Here is a 22,512-nt window from a genome sequence, read left to right on the forward strand (position 1 = left end):
TTCAACTATCTATGCCCCCTCTCCGATCTTGTAATCCCATAGAGCTGAGCCATACAAGGCGATAGACATGCATTTGGACATATAAATATTAAGCATGGCTTCCATTGGTCTGGCCCCCAACCATTGGGCAAAGCCATGAAGGGCAGCAGTTGATCTCGCCATCAGACTAATTTTGACTAACTGTTGCGGGGCCCATGTTCCCTTCTCATCAAATAAGACACCCATATAGGTAAAGGAGGCAAACCTGGTCAGCTCAACACCTTCACAATAAAAAGATTTACATTTTTTGTTTTTTTGCCCCATTGACATTGTTTGAGATTTTGATATATTAACTACAAGATCCAATGATTTCATGTAGGCCCCAAATGAGTCCAATATCCTCTGCAGCCCTAAGGCTGTACGGGCCAATAGGACAGCGTTGTCCGAGTAAAGGAGCACAGGAACCCCCATGTCCCCTATTCGCAGGATTTCCCTTCTCGCCGTTTCAAGAGACTTCTCTAAATTATTAATATATAAGGTGAATAGTAGTAGCGCTAAAATGCATCCCTGTTGGACACCTCTATCAGTGTTAGAGTGCCTTGTACATTTGCCTTCTTGACTTCCTGTGCAGGTCTGCCATGAGGTGAACCAGACTTGGAACATTTCCCATATCCAGCAGGATCAACCACAACTTCAACCTATTGACCAAGTCAAAGGCCAAAGTGAGGTCCATAAAGGCCAAATGCAGTGACCCCGATTTGGCCTTTTTATATTTTCCTGCAAGTAGACGTAGATTAAGACATTGATCCAAGGTGCTCCTTCCTCTACTAAAACCATATTGAAAATGAGTTAAAATCTCGTTCTCACTCAGCCAGTTCATTAGCTTGGTTAAAATATCTCTCCCTAAAACTTTTACTGTGGAGTCAATTGATGATATTGGCCTGTAACCGTGGGTCCCCTCTCTACCTTTTTTTTTAAACTGGGATAATCGTAGATAGTGACCAAGAGGATGGGAAACCCTGGTGACTAGTTACATTAAAAACATTTGTCAAAAGTTTGACCCAGAAGGCTGGGTATTGTTTATAAAGGTCCGCCGGAATTCCGTCAGGGCCAGGAGCCTAATTACTGGTCATTTGCATTATGGTCCGTTGTACTTCACCTTTGTTAAAAACAATTCTTTGAGAATCCCTGCGGTACTCGCGGCTACCAGAGGAAACCATTATCGGGGAGGCCTCATATATAGATTCAAAGTGAGAGAGCCACTGGGTATCAGTAATATTGCTATCCAGAGGGGTATTCTCTGTGCCTAGAAAAAAAGGTTTATTAACAATAGCCCAAAACCTGGAACTATTTTTTAAAACCTCCACTGATAAAAGATCCTCCCAAGCCTCCTCCTTTATTTCCTGTTTACGCACAGCCAGTGCCAGCTTGTACTGCTTCCTTAAAATAGCTATTTGATCTCTATCGCATGGGACTGTGTTTAAGACGGCAATTAATTTGCATCAGCCCTAGAGCAATTGGTGTCAAACCACCCTTTACCAGTTTGTTTCCTATAACTAGTTGCTATGGTGAGGTCAGATGCTGCCTGAGCACAAATTCCTTCAAAGGCTTTAAGTACCTCTGCCCCCTCACTCAAGTCATCAAGGCAGGTTTCTAGCTTATCCTCCACCTTCACACAGAGTTCTTTTAAAAAAAAAGGTCCGGGATTACCTTTGTCCACTTTAGCCTACGTGCCTGGTCAGCTACTTTCACATAGTTGTCACTACCCAGGTTTTCCAAATTCCCCTTTAGGCCGCATCCTCTATTCAAGGCATGAATAACTGGGTTATGATCACTGTAGTAGGCCCACCTAGCATTAATTAAAAAAAACTATGTGGGAAAACAAGATAGAAGATATAAATATAACATCTATAATAGTATCCTTCCCTCCTCCTTTAAAAGTGGGATCCCTGTCATTAAAATCGACATAACTTGGTTCAGAAAGGTCTACCAAGGCCAAAAGCTCCTCCAAACAAACCCCACATTGTGTGTGCTCAAAATGAGGAATCAGAGAGTTACCTAGGCCTAAAGGATCCTCTAGTTGACAACTCATCTCACAAGGGCACACATTAAAATCACCCATTAGTACGATTGAGAAAGAAGTGGTTTGCTTAAGACAATACTCCTCTAAAAAATATTTCAGATTACATGAATGTTCATTTAAAAAGCTACTTTTGGCAGAATTGTAAAAAATTAACAAACAACGTTTTCGTTGAATTGGGAGCAACAGACTCAAGTATTAGAAGATGATGGGACCCCACCTCCAACCATCCTATTTGCACCTGCCATTTCAAGTGAGAATAAGATTAATAAGCCCCTTTTGGGTCTACCAGTCGTAGAGGGAGGTGCAGGAGTACTATATGTTTTAAAACCATCCAACCAAAAATTATTTTACAAATCCCTGGTCTCCTGTAAGCTCTCTATATCATAATTTTAATAGGTCAAGCCACCTAGGGTCATCCTTTTTATTTCTTAGGCCTGCATGGTTCCAACTGATAATCTTACAGTCTTTAAAATCTGTTTTGTCTAGCCCCTGCTCTATAATATATTCCTCAGTCTTGGCCTGGTGGTAATTTGGCTGCTCCAGTCAGTCATTCTTGTCTAAGAGTGATAATGGGAAGAATCTATTTTGGCATACTAGCCCTTTCCCATCATCCATTCTTTCTAAGCGTCTGGGTGACAATTGAGTAGCACTTGCTAGATTCTCCTTTGGGATCGTAGAGTGATTCTCCTTCCTTGTGCTTGAGTGAGGGGGGACAGAACTGCCCCGATTAGTCTCAGCAGGGTGAAACCCTTATGGGTGACCTCTGAATGAATGAAACCCCCTTGTTGGTGGGTAGAAAAAACAAGGGGATCCCACTAGTACCTCCCTTAAATAACTGCCCGCTATATCTGCCCTATCAAAGTTAATCACAACACAGTCATCTGTGCCCTATTTAGGTCTATGACTAACCCTCCCTACACGTCTGACCATTATAATATGCGGTGAAACCTTGACAACATCCTTGAATTGCTGGACACACCAATATTTAGTTTTTCGGAGTAACTCCATAGTTGCTTCAGGACAATTCTTTCTGAGTGGGGGGACTACTCAGCTTCTGGGGGCAGGTTAAGTATATCACTAATGGGCTCAGTGTTAACTGTTTGTTCACAGCTATCCCTAATCTCAGGCAAACGCTCTTGGTTGGGCATGGGGATTTGAACAACATTTTTATTATTATTGGTACTAGCCCCTACATATCGCCCCATAGTTACGTCTATCTTAGTTGTAGCAGTAGGCCCACTCTAATTCCTTGTTGAGGTTTGACTTAAATGACTAGAATTCCCCCTCTCGCTATTACAAGTTTGTGCCCCCCAGCTGACAATCCCAGTGCTCAAATTTTAACTTATTACCCCTTACAAGTTTGTTCGGTTATATCTTTCCCAGTGTTCATTCAAATGGGTTCCAGTCGTGTCTTTAAGTGCTCCTCCAGAGTGGTCCTAACGGATACTGGGGCTTCTTGTGCCAGATCTTCAGCATGAACCGGGCCGTTTCTGCACTTACAGTGACATGACCAGGTTTGTTTGGCCTTTTTCTCCCAGTCTTTTTCCCTTGATGGATCGAGTGGGTCTTTAGTGGTGATAAGTGCTCTTCAGGTATCTCCAGGTTACAGTCTCCCCCTGCAGCCTTTGGCAGTATATCATTTTCTGGGGAATTTCCTCCCTCTTCACTCTGCTTAATTATTAGTACCTTGGGTTCAATAGGCACTGGAATTTTGGGAGTATGATTGGGTAAAGCTATGGGCCCAACAGTGATTGGATTTAACCCCAATTCAACCTCCACGTTTTGAATTTCCTTGTTCAAGGGCCCCACCACCGAGGTCAAGTAAGATATAATAGATGCAGAGTTCCTGGGGACCTTCACCCTGTCTTGCCCCTGCTCCTGTGAACATGGTTGTTTCCTCTTACCCATTGTGACTGGTGGTGGTGCTGATGTTAGAGGGATGGCCCACACCAGCCGCTTCCGTCTTCTGATGGGGCAGATAGACGCCCCTCCCTTGGCTTTTCCCAGGCACGCCCGTGCACGTCCCATGCTCCCGGAGCCCCTGGTGACTTTTAATGGTGCCTCCCGGCGTTGCAGCAGTGGCGGCGTTGGTGGTGGTGGTGGCTGGTGGGACCGCAAGTGGTGCTGGGAGGTGTAGTCCTCCTCCCAGAGCATACCGGCTCCCGTTCTCCCGGGCACCTGGCCACAACAAAGTCCAGGAAAACAGCTGGGTGAGAGAGCTTCATGCGCTGCGGAAGCCCCTGGTGACTTTTAACTGCATCTCCCGGTGCTTGCGGCAGTGGCGGCGCTGGTGGTGGCTGGCGGGACTGCAAATGGTGCTGGGAGGTGCAGTCCTCCTCCCAGAGCATACCGGCTCCCGTTCTCCCGGGCACCTGGCCCCAACAAAGTCCAGGAAAACAATTCTTTTATTATTTCTTCTGTGTGATAGTTTTCATTAGGGGGTCATTTTCTTAGTGTGAATGATGTTAATACCACAAACCTTGCCTCCAAACTCCCGACCGAGATGTTTTAAAAAACTTGCTGTTTTGCATTCAAAACAAAGTGCAGAACAACCTGGCCAACTCCAAGGAACTGTTAAAAGTCATATAGCAGTTCACCAAACCCCCCAACAAAGTCACACAAGTCACACCTTGCCTGGAACTTTGCGACAAACTCAGCTCCTACTTCCATCTGAAGATCAAGGCCCTCTACGACAACTTCAGCGAACAGACGCCGGACACCAGCCCCCTCTCCGCCACCGCAGATAAGCCAACCGTCACAACCTGGAATCCTGACACCATCGAACACATCACCGCGACCATGAAGAAAACCCAAGCAGGGGCCCCAACGGACCACTGCCCACGGCAAATATTCCACAGGGCTGCAGCCGCCATCGCACCCAAACTAGGACGGACCATCAACGCCTCCTTCAGATCCGGTCTCTTCCCAGACGATTGGAGGTGGGTGGAAGTTAAACCCCTCCTCAAGAAGCCAACGGCCGACCCAACGGACCTGAAAAGCTACCGGCCCATCTCTTTCCGCCCCTTGCAGCCAAAGTCACTAAGAGACTCGTAAACGCCGGGCTGGCAGCCTTAATCGAAGAGAACTCCATCCTTGATGCCTCACAATCTGGATTCCGCAGCAACCACAGCACTGAGACCGTCCTCGCTGCCACGGAAAACATCTGCATACTACTCGACCAGGGATACACCGTGGCCCTCATTCTCCTAGACCTCTCCGCAGTCTTCGACACTGTCTCACATCGCACGCTCGTAGCAAGACTTCACACCGTGGGGATACAAGGAGCTGCCTTCGACTTGATCCAATCCTTCCTCTCCGGCAGAACCTAGAGGATCCGACTCCCTCCCTTACTCTCCGAACCCACTGACATCAACTGCAGAGTACCACAAGGATCATCGCTCAGCCCAACACTTTTCAACTTCTACATGGCCCCCCTCGCCGCCATCATCAGACAGCATGGCCTCAGCATAGTATCCTATGCCAACGACACCCAGCTCATCCTCTCGCTCACAAAGAACCCCAAAGACACCAGACTATGTTTCCACGAAGGAATGAAGGACGTCGCAGCTTGGATGAAAGACGCTCAACTCAGAGAAAACCGAGGTCCTCATCCTCGGCCTCTACACCTCCGCCTGGGACAACACCTTGTGGCCCTCCGCCTTCAGAAAGCCACCCACCCCTACAGACCACGCACAAAACCTCGGCATCATCCTCAACTCCTCCCTCTCCATGAACCGCCAGATCAACGCCGTTGCTTCCACCAGTTTCAACTGCCTGCATATCCTCCGTAAAACCTTCAAATGGATCCCCCCGATTGCAGAAGGACCATCACCCACGCGCTCATAACCACTGGCTACCCATAGAGAAGAGGGTCACTTTCAAGCTCCTCATCCACACCTTCAAATCCCTCAACAACATCGGACCCAAGTACCTCAATGAGAGAGTCTCCTTCCACGTACCCAAGAGGAATCTCCGCTCCACCAACCTCGCCCTGGCAGAGGTCCCTCGCATCCGAAGAAACAGAACAGGCGGGAGAGCTTTCTCCTACATCACAGCCAAGACCTTGAACGAGCTCCCAGTGAACACCAGACGCTCCCCGACCCTGCAAACGTTCAGGAAGGACCTCAAGACCTGGCTCTTGGACTGATCCAGAGCTGATCCCCCCGCGCCTTGAGACCCAAACGGGTGAGTAGCGCGCTTTATAAACCCCCTGATTGATTGATTCTTGTTACCCACAAATATTGCTGTATTCATACTTAGGTCAATGTCTGCATGCCTCTTAGTACTAATGGACCTAAATGCAGGTTCTAATACAGTGTATCACACTGTTCTTTGTAGCATCCGGATGGTACAGGTCGTCCTTCAGGTTCACATGCAGCCAAGTTAACCACTCAAAGCAACTTAAATAGGAGCGTTTCTTATCTGATGCACACTGGGTATTATTTGGATTTCAGGCGGAAGCTATTCTGTGGTTGTATTGAATATACCTATAATCCCACAAACATAGGTTACATCATAACTGCCAATCTTCATCCTAAAAAGGAAGCTTTTCCCTGTGTAGGGGCACCTGCTTTATACTTCTCTTCCTTCATTCTCATAACCCATCCATTGCAGAGTGACTTCTTGGCCCCTTTGGTTCTATAACAGTACTGTGACTCCACACAGTGGGTCCGATTCACAGAATGAATTTAAGACTCAATCCTAAACTTACTACTATTTTGGTATTCACAGAATGCACTTACTACTTTTGGCATTCACAGAATGAACTTACTACTTTTGGTATTCACAGAAGTTAGGATTTTGTCTTAAGTTTGTCTTAAGTCAGTCTTAATTTTGTCTTAAGACAAATTTAAGACAAAATCCTAACTTCTGTGAATACCAAAAGTAGTAAGTTCATTCTGTGAATGCCAAAATTAGTAAGTGCATTCTGTGAATACCAAAATAGTAGTAAGTTTAGGATTGAGACTTAAGTTCATTCTGTGAATCGGGCCCACAGATCCCATCTCCTGTGAAAACATGAATGTTGCAGTTAAGTATCTGCTGAATGTAAAACTGAAGCCAGGGAGCGAGGTACTGATTTCAAGGTAACCTAAGGAACAGAAGACACGTAGATGGTTGGCTGCTAAAGCCAAACGATAAGAGAGGTAACCTTTCTGTAAGATAGTGTTACCTTAACAAATAAATATTTCCAGACTCAAGAGCACTAGAAGAATTTTAAAAGGGATTATGTACCTTGATCCAGCAGCAAACGGCACAAACGCATGAGAGTGACGGTCAGAGGAGTTCTCAGGAGCAAACCGAAAGGGGTCAAACACCTGAAAAATATTATAGAAAACCAAAGGTAAATGGTATGGGAGCACTTAAAGATTGGAGGCAACTGCTACTCAAATAACAAAAGAGCATGAGATAATATAGCATAGGTAGCATATGATAACATTAGGATATACATTAACTAAAATGCTTATTCTGGGAATCAAGGGCATGCCATGTGCTAAACTTTAACATGATGTTTCAACCGACTTTTGAATATGCATTTTATCTTACCTGCATGAATAGAGCACAAAAAGATTTTCTGCAAAGTATGGATGTCTCCTTCTTGCCCCACATGTCTGTGCCTGCTATTGCTTCTGTTTGTTTCCTTTTATCAGATGCCTTTCAGGCAGTGATTGACAGGAGGCAAATGGATTGATTAGTAAGCAGAGCTCATGTCTTGGATTGAGACTGGATGAGTCACTGACCAGCCCGTAATATAGGTTCCTTCAAACAACATTCTACTATTCAAGGCAGCAAGAGCGAAGTAATAGCTCATGTGGCATCACAGAGAAACTCTTGAAGGAATGTACTGAGAATACAGCCAGGTGCCCCAGTAATCCATCTGTCACCCACTACTGAGAGATTTTCAGTCACTCTTTGTTCTTCACAAATTCTTTATAGAGAGGAGCACTCCGAAAAGTACTACTGGGTACCATACGATTCTAGGGAATAGAGTGTGCTTATTCTCAATTAGTCATAGTGATAGGAAAATAGGAGAGGGCATGTGTGGGTGTACTCTGATATCAGTGTACCAATAGGATTCCTCCAGAATCAATGTAGAAAGACCAGGGGAAAACAGGTACCCTCCCTAGTATCAGTGTACATTCAGGACTGCACTAGAATCAATGTAGTGACTTAAGGGGTCCCTGGGTGCCCCATCTAATTACCAGTGTACCTCTAGGACTACTCCAGGATCACTGTAAGGAGACAAGGGGTGCCTAGGTGGCCTCCACTGATACTAGTGCACCTCTAGGACTACTCCAGGATCACTGTAGGGAGACAAGGGGTGCCTAGGTGGTCTCCTCTAATACTAGTGTACATCTAGGGCTACTCCAGGATCACTGTAGGGAGTCAAGGGGTGCCTAGGTGGCCTCCTCTGATACTAGTGTACATCTAGGACTACTCCAGGATCACTGTAGGGGGACAAGGGGTGCCTAGGTTGTCTACTCTGATACTAGTGTACATCTAGGACTACTCCAGGATCACTGTAGGGAGTCAAGGGGTGCCTAGGTGGCCTCCTCTGATACTAGTGTACATCTAGGACTACTCCAGGATCACTGTAGGGAGACAAGGGGTGCCTAGGTGGTCTCCTCTTATACTAGTTTACACCTAGGACTACTCCAGGATCACTGTAGGGAGTCCAGGATCACTGTAGGGAGATAAGGGGTGCCTTGGTGGTCTCCTCTGATACTAGTGTACATCTAGGACTACTCCAGAATCACTGTAGGGAGACAAGGGGTGCCTTGGTGGTCTTCTCTGATACTAGTGTACATCTAGGACTACTCCAGGATCACTGTAGGGAGATAAGGGGTGCCTTGGTGGTCTCCTCTGATACCAGTGTACATCTAGGACTACCCCAGGATCACTGTAGGGAGACAAGGGGTGCCTAGGTGGTCTCCTCTGATACTAGTGTACATCTATGACTACTCCAGGATCACTGTAGGGAGACAAGGGGTGCCTAGGTGGTCTCCTCTTATACTAGTGTACATCTAGGACTACTCCAGGATCACTGTAGGGAGACGAGGGGTGCCTAGGTGGCCTCCTCTGATACTAGTGTACATCTATGACTACTCCAGGATCACTGTAGGGGGACAAGGGGTGCCTAGGTGGTCTCCTCTGATACTAGTGTACATCTAGGACTACTCCAGGATCACTGTAGGGGGACAAGGGGTGCCTAGGTGGTCTCCTCTGATACTAATGTACATCTAGGACTACTCCAGGATCACTGTAGGGAGACAAGGGGTGCCTAGGTTGTCTACTCTGATACTAGTGTACCTCTAGAACTACTGCAGAATCACTACAGGGAGACAAGGGGTGCCTAGGTGGTCTTCTCTGATACTAGTGTACATCTAGGACTACTCCAGGATCACTATAGGGGGACAAGGGGTGCCTAGGTGGTCTTCTCTAATACTAGTATACCTCTAGGACCACTCCAGAATCACTGTAGGGAGTCAAGGGGTGCCTAGGTGGTCTTCTCTGATACTAGTGTGCATCTCGGACTACTCCAGGATCACTGTAGCGAGACAAGGGGTGCCTCAGTGGTCTTCTCTGATACTAGTGTACATCTATGACTACTCCAGAATCACTGTAAGGAGTCAAGGGGTGCCTAGGTGGTCTTCTCTGATACTAGTGTACATCTAGGACTACTCCAGAATCACTGTAGGAAGACAAGAGGTGCCTAGGTGGTCTTCTCTGATACTAGTGTACATCTAGGACTACTCCAGGATCACTGTAGGGAGACAAGGGGTGCCTCAGTGGTCTTCTCTGATACTAGTATACCTCTAGGACTACTCCAGAATCACTGTAGGGAGTCAAGGGGAGCCTAGGTGGTCTCCTCTGATACTAGTGTACATCTAGGGCTACTCCAGAATAACTGTAGGGAGTCAAGGGGTGTCTAGGTGGCCTCCTCTGATACTAGTGTACATCTAGGACTACTCCAGGATCCCTATAAGGAGACAAGGGGTGCCTAGGTTGTCTACTCTGATACTAGTGTACATCTAGGACTACTCCAGGATCACTGTAGGGAGACAAGGGGTGCCTAGGTTGTCTACTCTGATACTAGTGTACCTCTAGGACTACTCCAGGATCCCTGTAGGGAGACAAGGGGTGCCTCGGTGGTCTTCTCTGATACTAGTGTACATGTAGGACTACTCCAGAATCACTGTAGGGGGACAAGGGGTGCCTAGGTGGTCTCCTCTGATACTAGTGTACATCTAGGACTACTCCAGGATCACTGTAGGGGGACAAGGGGTGCCTAGGTGTTCTCCTCTTATACTAGTGTACCTCTAGGACTACTCCAGAATCACTGTAGGGGGACAAGGGGTGCCTAGGCGGTCTCCTCTGATACTAGTGCACATCTAGGACTACTCCAGGATCACTGTAGGGAGACAAGGGGTGCCTTGGTGGTCTTCTCTGATACTAGTGTACATCTAGGACTACTCCAGGATCACTGTAGGGAGTCAAGGGGTGCCTAGGTGGTCTCCTCTGATGCTAGTGTACATCTAGGACTACTCCAGGATCACTGTAGGGAGACAAGGGGTGCCTAGGTTGTCTACTCTGATTCTAGTGTACATCTAGGACTACTCCAGAATCACTGTAGGGAGACAAGGGGTGCCTTGGTGGTCTTCTCTGATACCAGTGTACATCTAGGACTACTCCAGGATCACTGTAGGGAGACAATGGGTGCCTTGGTGGTCTCCTCTGATACTAGTGTACATCTAGGAGTACTCCAGAATCACTGTAGGGAGACAAGGGGTGCCTAGGTGGTCTCTTCTGATACTAGTGTACCTCTAGGACTACTCCAGGATCCCTGTAGGGAGACAAAGGGTGCCTCTGTGGTCTTCTCCGATACTAGGGTACATCTAGAACTACTCCAGGATCCCTGTAGGGAGACCAGGGGTGCCTCAGTGGTCTTCTCTGATACTAGTGTACCTCTAGGACTACTCCAGGATTCCTGTAGGGAGACAAAGGGTGCCTCAGTGGTCTTCTCTGATTCTAGTGTACGTCAAGGACTACTCCAGGATCCCTGTAGGGAGACAAGGGGTGCCTAGGTGGCCTCCTCTGATACTAGTGTACATCTAGGACTACTCCAGGATCACTGTAGGGAGACAAGGGGTGCCTAGGTTGTCTTCTCTGATACTAGTGTACATCTAGGACTACTCCAGGATCCCTGTAGGGAGACAAGGGGTGCCTAGGTGGTCTCCTCCTATACTAGTGTACATCTAGGACTACTCCAGGATCACTGTAGGGGGACAAGGGGTGCCTAGGTGGTCTCCTCTGATACTAGTGTACCTCTAGGACTACTCCAGGATTCCTGTAGGGAGACAAAGGGTGCCTCAGTGGTCTTCTCTGATACTAGTGTACATCTAGGACTACTCCAGGATCGCTGTAGGGAGACAAGGGGTGCCTAGGTGGTCTTCTCTGATACTAGTGTACCTCTAGGACTACTCCAGGATCACTGTAGGGAGAAAAGGGGTGCCTAGGTGGTCTCCTCTGATACTAGTGTACATCTAGGGCTACTCCAGGATCACTGTAGGGAGACAAGGGGTGCCTAGGTGGTCTCCTCCTATACTAGTGTACATCTAGGACTACTCCAGGATCACTGTAGGGGGACAAGGGGTGCCTAGGTGGTCTCCTCTGATACTAGTGTACATCTAGGGCTACTCCAGGATCACTGTAGGGAGACAAGGGGTGCCTAGGTGGTCTCCTCTGATACTAGTGTACATCTAGGACTACTCCAGGATCACTGTAGGGAGACAAGGGGTGCCTCAGTGGTCTCCTCTGATACTAGTGTACATCTAGGGCTACTCCAGGATCACTGTAGGGAGACAAGGGGTGCCTAGGTGGTCTCCTCTGATACTAGTTTACATCTAGGACTACTCCAGGATCACTGTAGGGAGCCAAGGGGTGCCTCAGTGGTCTCCTCTGATACTAGTGTACCTCTAGGACTACTCCAGGATCCCTGTAGGGAGACAAGGGGTGCCTAGGTGGCCTCCTCTGATACTAGTGTACATCTAGGACTACTCCAGGATCCCTGTAGGGAGAAAAGGGGTGCCTAGGTGGTCTTCTCTGATACTAGTGTACATCTAGGACCACCCCAGGATCACTGTAGGGAGACAAGGGTTGCCTCGGTAGTCTTCTCTGATACTAGTGTACATCTAGGACTACTCCAGAATCACTGTAGGGAGACAAGGGGTGCCTAGGTGGTCTCCTCTGATACTAGTGTACCTCTAGGACTACTCCAGGATCCCTGTAGGGAGACAAGGGGTGCCTAGGTGGTCTCCTCTTATACTAGTGTACCTCTAGGACTACTCCAGGATCCCTGTAGGGAGACAAGGGGTGCCTAGGTGGCCTCCTCTGATACTAGTGTACATCTAGGACTACTCCAGGATCACTGTAGGGAGACAAGGGGTGCCTCGGTTGTCTACTCTGATACTAGTGTACCTCTAGGACTACTCCAGAATCACTGTAGGGAGACAAGGGGTGCCTAGGTGGTCTTCTCTGATACTAGTGTACATCTAGGACTACTCCAGGATCACTATAGGGGGACAAGGGGTGCCTAGGTGGTCTTCTCTAATACTAGTATACCTCTAGGACCACTCCAGAATCACTGTAGGGAGTCAAGGGGTGCCTAGGTGGTCTTCTCTGATACTAGTGTGCATCTCGGACTACTCCAGGATCACTGTAGCGAGACAAGGGGTGCCTCAGTGGTCTTCTCTGATACTAGTGTACATCTAGGACTACTCCAGAATCACTGTAAGGAGTCAAGGGGTGCCTAGGTGGTCTTCTCTGATACTAGTGTACATCTAGGACTACTCCAGAATCACTGTAGGAAGACAAGAGGTGCCTAGGTGGTCTTCTCTGATACTAGTGTACATCTAGGACTACTCCAGGATCACTGTAGGGAGACAAGGGGTGCCTCAGTGGTCTTCTCTGATACTAGTATACCTCTAGGACTACTCCAGAATCACTGCAGGGAGTCAAGGGGAGCCTAGGTGGTCTCCTCTGATACTAGTGTACATCTAGGGCTACTCCAGAATCACTGTAGGGAGTCAAGGGGTGCCTAGGTGGCCTCCTCTGATACTAGTGTACATCTAGGACTACTCCAGGATCCCTATAAGGAGACAAGGGGTGCCTAGGTTGTCTACTCTGATACTAGTGTACATCTAGGACTACTCCAGGATCACTGTAGGGAGACAAGGGGTGCCTAGGTTGTCTACTCTGATACTAGTGTACCTCTAGGACTACTCCAGGATCCCTGTAGGGAGACAAGGGGTGCCTCGGTGGTCTTCTCTGATACTAGTGTACATCTAGGACTACTCCAGAATCACTGTAGGGGGACAAGGGGTGCCTAGGTGGTCTCCTCTGATACTAGTGTACATCTAGGACTACTCCAGGATCACTGTAGGGGGACAAGGGGTGCCTAGGTGGTCTCCTCTGATACTAGTGTACATCTAGGACTACTCCAGAATCACTGTAGGGGGACAAGGGGTGCCTAGGTGGTCTCCTCTGATACTAGTGTACATCTAGGACTACTCCAGGATCACTGTAGGGGGACAAGGGGTGCCTAGGTGGTCTCCTCTGATACTAATGTACATCTAGGACTACTCCAGGATCACTGTAGGGAGACAAGGGGTGCCTAGGTTGTCTACTCTGATACTAGTGTACCTCTAGGACTACTGCAGAATCACTACAGGGAGACAAGGGGTGCCTAGGTGGTCTCCTCTGATGCTAGTTTACATCTAGGACTACTCCAGGATCACTGTAGTGAGACAAGGGGTGCCTCAGTGGTCTCCTATGATACTAGTGTACCTCTAGGACTACTCCAGGATCCTTGTAGGGAGACAAGGGGTGCCTAGGTGGCCTCCTCTGATACTAGTGTACATCTAGGACTACTCCAGGATCCCTGTAGGGAGAAAAGGGGTGCCTAGGTGGTCTTCTCTGACACTAGTGTACATCTAGGACTACCCCAGGATCACTGTAGGGAGACAAGGGGTGCCTCTGTAGTCTCCTCTGATACTAGTGTACATCTAGGACTACTCCAGGATCACTGTAGGGAGACAAGGGGTGCCTCAGTGGTCTCCTCTGATACTAGTGTACATCTAGGGCTACTCCAGGATCACTGTAGGGAGACAAGGGGTGCCTAGGTGGTCTCCTCTGATACTAGTTTACATCTAGGACTACTCCAGGATCACTGTAGGGAGCCAAGGGGTGCCTCAGTGGTCTCCTCTGATACTAGTGTACCTCTAGGACTACTCCAGGATCCCTGTAGGGAGACAAGGGGTGCCTAGGTGGCCTCCTCTGATACTAGTGTACATCTAGGACTACTCCAGGATTCCTGTAGGGAGAAAAGGGGTGCCTAGGTGGTCTTCTCTGATACTAGTGTACATCTAGGACCACCCCAGGATCACTGTAGGGAGACAAGGGTTGCCTCGGTAGTCTTCTCTGATACTAGTGTACATCTAGGACTACTCCAGAATCACTGTAGGGAGACAAGGGGTGCCTAGGTGGTCTCCTCTGATACTAGTGTACCTCTAGGACTACTCCAGGATCCCTGTAGGGAGACAAGGGGTGCCTAGGTGGTCTCCTCTTATACTAGTGTACCTCTAGGACTACTCCAGGATCCCTGTAGGGAGACAAGGGGTGCCTAGGTGGCCTCCTCTGATACTAGTGTACATCTAGGACTACTCCAGGATCACTGTAGGGAGACAAGGGGTGCCTCGGTTGTCTACTCTGATACTAGTGTACCTCTAGGACTACTCCAGAATCACTGTAGGGAGACAAGGGGTGCCTAGGTGGTCTTCTCTGATACTAGTGTACATCTAGGACTACTCCAGGATCACTATAGGGGGACAAGGGGTGCCTAGGTGGTCTTCTCTAATACTAGTATACCTCTAGGACCACTCCAGAATCACTGTAGGGAGTCAAGGGGTGCCTAGGTGGTCTTCTCTGATACTAGTGTGCATCTCGGACTACTCCAGGATCACTGTAGCGAGACAAGGGGTGCCTCAGTGGTCTTCTCTGATACTAGTGTACATCTAGGACTACTCCAGAATCACTGTAAGGAGTCAAGGGGTGCCTAGGTGGTCTTCTCTGATACTAGTGTACATCTAGGACTACTCCAGAATCACTGTAGGAAGACAAGAGGTGCCTAGGTGGTCTTCTCTGATACTAGTGTACATCTAGGACTACTCCAGGATCACTGTAGGGAGACAAGGGGTGCCTCAGTGGTCTTCTCTGATACTAGTATACCTCTAGGACTACTCCAGAATCACTGCAGGGAGTCAAGGGGAGCCTAGGTGGTCTCCTCTGATACTAGTGTACATCTAGGGCTACTCCAGAATCACTGTAGGGAGTCAAGGGGTGCCTAGGTGGCCTCCTCTGATACTAGTGTACATCTAGGACTACTCCAGGATCCCTATAAGGAGACAAGGGGTGCCTAGGTTGTCTACTCTGATACTAGTGTACATCTAGGACTACTCCAGGATCACTGTAGGGAGACAAGGGGTGCCTAGGTTGTCTACTCTGATACTAGTGTACCTCTAGGACTACTCCAGGATCCCTGTAGGGAGACAAGGGGTGCCTCAGTGGTCTTCTCTGATACTAGTGTACATCTAGGACTACTCCAGAATCACTGTAGGGGGACAAGGGGTGCCTAGGTGGTCTCCTCTGATACTAGTGTACATCTAGGACTACTCCAGGATCACTGTAGGGGGACAAGGGGTGCCTAGGTGGTCTCCTCTGATACTAGTGTACATCTAGGACTACTCCAGAATCACTGTAGGGGGACAAGGGGTGCCTAGGTGGTCTCCTCTGATACTAGTGTACATCTAGGACTACTCCAGGATCACTGTAGGGGGACAAGGGGTGCCTAGGTGGTCTCCTCTGATACTAATGTACATCTAGGACTACTCCAGGATCACTGTAGAGAGACAAGGGGTGCCTAGGTTGTCTACTCTGATACTAGTGTACCTCTAGGACTACTGCAGAATCACTACAGGGAGACAAGGGGTGCCTAGGTGGTCTCCTCTGATGCTAGTTTACATCTAGGACTACTCCAGGATCACTGTAGTGAGACAAGGGGTGCCTCAGTGGTCTCCTATGATACTAGTGTACCTCTAGGACTACTCCAGGATCCTTGTAGGGAGACAAGAGGTGCCTAGGTGGCCTCCTCTGATACTAGTGTACATCTAGGACTACTCCAGGATCCCTGTAGGGAGAAAAGGGGTGCCTAGGTGGTCTTCTCTGACACTAGTGTACATCTAGGACTACACCAGGATCACTGTAGGGAGACAAGGGGTGCCTCTGTAGTCTTCTCTGATACTAGTGTACCTCTAGGACTACTCCAGAATCACTGTAGGGAGACAAGGGGTGCCTAGGTGGTCTTCTCTGATACTAGTGTACATCTAGGACTACTCCAGGATCACTATAGGGGGACAAGGGGTGCCTAGGTGGTCTTCTCTAATACTAGTATACCTCTAGGACCACTCCAGAATCACTGTAGGGAGTCAAGGGGTGCCTAGGTGGTCTTCTCTGATACTAGTGTGCATCTCGGACTACTCCAGGACCACTGTAGCGAGACAAGGGGTGCCTCAGTGGTCTTCTCTGATACTAGTGTACATCTAGGACTACTCCAGAATCACTGTAAGGAGTCAAGGGGTGCCTAGGTGGTCTTCTCTGATACTAGTGTACATCTAGGACTACTCCAGAATCACTGTAGGAAGACAAGAGGTGCCTAGGTGGTCTTCTCTGATACTAGTGTACATCTAGGACTACTCCAGGATCACTGTAGGGAGACAAGGGGTGCCTCAGTGGTCTTCTCTGATACTAGTATACCTCTAGGACTACTCCAGAATCACTGTAGGGAGTCAAGGGGAGCCTAGGTGGTCTCCTCTGATACTAGTGTACATCTAGGGCTACTCCAGAATCACTGCAGGGAGTCAAGGGGTGCCTAGGTGGCCTCCTCTGATACTAGTGTACATCTAGGACTACTCCAGGATCCCTATAAGGAGACAAGGGGTGCCTAGGTTGTCTACTCTGATACTAGTGTACATCTAGGACTACTCCAGGATCACTGTAGGGAGACAAGGGGTGCCTAGGTTGTCTACTCTGATACTAGTGTACCTCTAGGACTACTCCAGGATCCCTGTAGGGAGACAAGGGGTGCCTCGGTGGTCTTCTCTGATACTAGTGTACATGTAGGACTACTCCAGAATCACTGTAGGGGGACAAGGGGTGCCTAGGTGGTCTCCTCTGATACTAGTGTACATCTAGGACTACTCCAGGATCACTGTAGGGGGAGAAGGGGTGCCTAGGTGTTCTCCTCTGATACTAGTGTACATCTAGGACTACTCCAGAATCACTGTAGGGGGACAAGGGGTGCCTAGGTGGTCTCCTCTGATACTAGTGTACATCTAGGACTACTCCAGGATCACTGTAGGGGGACAAGGGGTGCCTAGGTGGTCTCCTCTGATACTAATGTACATCTAGGACTACTCCAGGATCACTGTAGGGAGACAAGGGGTGCCTAGGTTGTCTACTCTGACACTAGTGTACCTCTAGGACTACTGCAGAATCACTACAGGGAGACAAGGGGTGCCTAGGTGGTCTCCTCTGATGCTAGTTTACATCTAGGACTACTCCAGGATCACTGTAGTGAGACAAGGGGTGCCTCAGTGGTCTCCTATGATACTAGTGTACCTCTAGGACTACTCCAGGATCCTTGTAGGGAGACAAGGGGTGCCTAGGTGGCCTCCTCTGATACTAGTGTACATCTAGGACTACTCCAGGATCCCTGTAGGGAGAAAAGGGGTGCCTAGGTGGTCTTCTCTGACACTAGTGTACATCTAGGACTACCCCAGGATCACTGTAGGGAGACAAGGGGTGCCTCTGTAGTCTTCTCTGATACTAGTGTACCTCTAGGACTACTCCAGAATCACTGTAGGGAGACAAGGGGTGCCTAGGTGGTCTTCTCTGATACTAGTGTACATCTAGGACTACTCCAGGATCACTATAGGGGGACAAGGGGTGCCTAGGTGGTCTTCTCTAATACTAGTATACCTCTAGGACCACTCCAGAATCACTGTAGGGAGTCAAGGGGTGCCTAGGTGGTCTTCTCTGATACTAGTGTGCATCTCGGACTACTCCAGGATCACTGTAGCGAGACAAGGGGTGCCTCAGTGGTCTTCTCTGATACTAGTGTACATCTAGGACTACTCCAGAATCACTGTAAGGAGTCAAGGGGTGCCTTGGTGGTCTTCTCTGATACTAGTGTACATCTAGGACTACTCCAGAATCACTGTAGGAAGACAAGAGGTGCCTAGGTGGTCTTCTCTGATACTAGTGTACATCTAGGACTACTCCAGGATCACTGTAGGGAGACAAGGGGTGCCTCAGTGGTCTTCTCTGATACTGGTATACCTCTAGGACTACTCCAGAATCACTGTAGGGAGTCAAGGGGAGCCTAGGTGGTCTCCTCTGATACTAGTGTACATCTAGGGCTACTCCAGAATCACTGTAGGGAGTCAAGGGGTGCCTAGGTGGCCTCCTCTGATACTAGTGTACATCTAGGACTACTCCAGGATCCCTATAAGGAGACAAGGGGTGCCTAGGTTGTCTACTCTGATACTAGTGTACATCTAGGACTACTCCAGGATCACTGTAGGGAGACAAGGGGTGCCTAGGTTGTCTACTCTGATACTAGTGTACCTCTAGGACTACTCCAGGATACCTTTAGGGAGACAAGGGGTGCCTCGGTGGTCTTCTCTGATACTAGTGTACATGTAGGACTACTCCAGAATCACTGTAGGGGGACAAGGGGTGCCTAGGTGGTCTCCTCTGATACTAGTGTACATCTAGGACTACTCCAGGATCACTGTAGGGGGACAAGGGGTGCCTAGGTGTTCTCCTCTGATACTAGTGTACATCTAGGACTACTCCAGAATCACTGTAGGGGGACAAGGGGTGCCTAGGTGGTCTCCTCTGATACTAGTGTACATCTAGGACTACTCCAGGATCACTGTAGGGGACAAGGGGTGCCTAGGTGGTCTCCTCTGATACTAATGTACATCTAGGACTACTCCAGGATCACTGTAGGGAGACAAGGGGTGCCTAGGTTGTCTACTCTGACACTAGTGTACCTCTAGGACTACTGCAGAATCACTAACGGGAGACAAGGGGTGCCTAGGTGGTCTCCTCTGATGCTAGTTTACATCTAGGACTACTCCAGGATCACTGTAGTGAGACAAGGGGTGCCTCAGTGGTCTCCTATGATACTAGTGTACCTCTAGGACTACTCCAGGATCCTTGTAGGGAGACAAGGGGTGCCTAGGTGGCCTCCTCTGATACTAGTGTACATCTAGGACTACTCCAGGATCCCTGTAGGGAGAAAAGGGGTGCCTAGGTGGTCTTCTCTGACACTAGTGTACATCTAGGACTACCCCAGGATCACTGTAGGGAGACAAGGGGTGCCTCTGTAGTCTTCTCTGATACTAGTGTACATCTAGGACTACTCCAGAATCACTGTAGGGAGACAAGGGGTGCCTAGGTGGTCTCCTCCGATACTAGTGTACCTCTAGGACTACTCCAGGATCCCTGTAGGGAGACAAGGGGTGCCTATTTGATCTCCTCTTATACTAGTGTACCTCTAGGACTACTCCAGGATCCCTGTAGGGAGATTAGGGTGCCTTGGTGGTCTCCTCTTATACTAGTGTACCTCTAGGACTACTCCAGGATCACTGTAGGGAGATAAGGGGTGCTTTGGTGGTCTCCTCTGATACTAGTGTACATCTAGGACTACTCCAGGATCACTGTAGGGAGACAAGGGGTGCCTAGGTGGTCTCCTCTTATACTAGTGTACCTCTAGGACTACTCCAGAATCACTGTAGGGGGACAAGGGGTGCCTAGGTGGTCTCCTCTGATACTAGTGCACATCTAGGACTACTCCAGGATCACTATAGGGAGACAAGGGGTGCCTCGGTGGTCTTCTCTGATACTAGTGTACATCTAGGACTACTCCAGGATCACTGTAGGGAGTCAAGGGGTGCCTAGGTGGTCTCCTCTGATGCTAGTGTACATCTAGGACTACTCCAGGATCAATGTAGGGAGACAAGGGGTGCCTAGGTTGTCTACTCTGATACTAGTGTACATCTAGGACTACTCCAGAATCACTGTAGGGAGACAAGGGGTGCCTTGGTGGTCTTCTCTGATACCAGTGTACATCTAGGACTACTCCAGGATCACTGTAGGGAGACAATGGGTGCCTTGGTGGTCTCCTCTGATACTAGTGTACATCTAGGAGTACTCCAGAATCACTGTAGGGAGACAAGGGGTGCCTAGGTGGTCTCTTCTGATACTAGTGTACCTCTAGGACTACTCCAGGATCCCTGTAGGGAGACAAAGGGTGCCTCTGTGGTCTTCTCTGATACTAGGGTACATCTAGAACTACTCCAGGATCCCTGTAGGGAGACCAGGGGTGCCTCGGTGGTCTTCTCTGATACTAGTGTACCTCTAGGAATACTCCAGGATTCCTGTAGGGAGACAAAGGGTGCCTCGGTGGTCTTCTCTGATTCTAGTGTACGTCAAGGACTACTCCAGGATCCCTGTAGGGAGACAAGGGGTGCCTAGGTGGCCTCCTCTGATTCTAGTGTACATCTAGGACTACTCCAGGATCACTGTAGGGAGACAAGGGGTGCCTAGGTTGTCTTCTCTGATACTAGTGTACATCTAGGACTACTCCAGGATCCCTGTAGGGGGCAAGGGGTGCCTAGGTGGTCTCCTCTGATACTAGTATACCTCTATGATTACTCCAGGATCACTGTAGGGAGACAAGGGGTGCCTAGGTGGTCTCTTCTGATACTAGTGTACCTCTAGGACTACTCCAGGATCCCTGTAGGGAGACAAAGGGTGCCTCTGTGGTCTTCTCTGATACTAGGGTACATCTAGAACTACTCCAGGATCCCTGTAGGGAGACCAGGGGTGCCTTGGTGGTCTTCTCTGATACTAGTGTACCTCTAGGAATACTCCAGGATTCCTGTAGGGAGACAAAGGGTGCCTCGGTGGTCTTCTCTGATTCTAGTGTACGTCAAGGACTACTCCAGGATCCCTGTAGGGAGACAAGGGGTGCCTAGGTGGCCTCCTCTGATTCTAGTGTACATCTAGGACTACTCCAGGATCACTGTAGGAAGACAAGGGGTGCCTAGGTTGTCTTCTCTGATACTAGTGTACATCTAGGACTACTCCAGGATCCCTGTAGGGGGCAAGGGGTGCCTAGGTGGTCTCCTCTGATACTAGTATACCTCTATGATTACTCCAGGATCACTGTAGGGAGACAAGGGGTGCCTAGGTGGTCTCCTCTGATACTAGTGTACCTCTAGGACTACTCCAGGAACACCGTAGGGAGACAAGGGGTGCCTAGGTGGTCTTTTCTGATACTAGTGTACATCTAGGACTACTCCAGGATCGCTGTAGGGAGACAAGGGGTGCCTAGGAGGTCTTCTCTGATACTAGTGTACATCTAGGACTACTCCAGGATCACTGCAGGGAGACAAGGGGTGCCTCGGTGGTCTCCTCTGATACTAGTGTACCTCTAGGACTACTCCAGGATCACTGTAGGGAGAAAAGGGGTGACTAGGTGGTCTCCTCTGATACTAGTGTACATCTAGGGCTACTCCAGGATCACTGTAGGGAGACAAGGGGTGCCTAGGTGGTCTCCTCTTATACTAGTGTACATCTAGGACTACTCCAGGATCACTGTAGGGGGACAAGGGGTGCCTAGGTGGTCTCCTCTGATACTAGTGTACATCTAGGGCTACTCCAGGATCACTGTAGGGATACAAGGGGTGCCTAGGTGGTCTCCTCTGATACTAGTTTACATCTAGGACTACTCAAGGATCACTGTAGGGAGACAAGGGGTGCCTCAGTGGTCTCCTCTGATACTACTGTACATCTAGGGCTACTCCAGGATCACTGTAGGGAGACAAGGGGTGCCTAGGTGGTCTCCTCTGATACTAGTTTACATCTAGGACTACTCCAGGATCACTGTAGGGAGACAAGGGGTGCCTCAGTGGTCTCCTCTGATACTAGTGTACCTCTAGGACTACTCCAGGATCCCTGTAGGAAGACAAGGGGTGCCTAGGTGGCCTCCTCTGATACTAGTGTACATCTAGGACTACTCCAGGATCCCTGTAGGGAGAAAAGGGGTGCCTAGGTGGTCTTCTCTGATACTAGTGTACATCTAGGACTACCCCAGGATCACTGTAGGGAGACAAGGGTTGCCTCTGTAGTCTTCCCTGATACTAGTGTACATCTAGGACTACTCCAGAATCACTGTAGGGAGACAAGGGGTGCCTAGGTGGTCTCCTCTGATACTAGTGTACCTCTAGGACTACTCCAGGATCCCTGTAGGGAGACAAGGGGTG

At 48.9% G+C, this 22,512-nt stretch overlaps 1 protein-coding gene across 1 annotated transcript in view; it reads right to left on the reverse strand.

Annotated features, from left to right (window-relative positions):
- LOC147747134 (cytochrome P450 4B1-like) overlaps window positions 1–22,512 on the reverse strand; it is a 244,526-nt gene that overhangs the window by 34,375 nt on the left and 187,639 nt on the right. The window contains exon 11 of the mRNA XM_086952391.1: window positions 7,295–7,377. Within this exon, the coding sequence (XP_086808517.1) occupies window positions 7,295–7,377 (83 nt within the window). The remainder of the gene's footprint in view (window positions 1–7,294; window positions 7,378–22,512) is intronic.

The sequence above is a fragment of the Lissotriton vulgaris genome, chromosome 1_1 (assembly GCF_964263255.1).
Source record: "Lissotriton vulgaris chromosome 1_1, aLisVul1.2, whole genome shotgun sequence".
Classification (NCBI taxonomy): Eukaryota; Metazoa; Chordata; class Amphibia; order Caudata; family Salamandridae; genus Lissotriton; species Lissotriton vulgaris.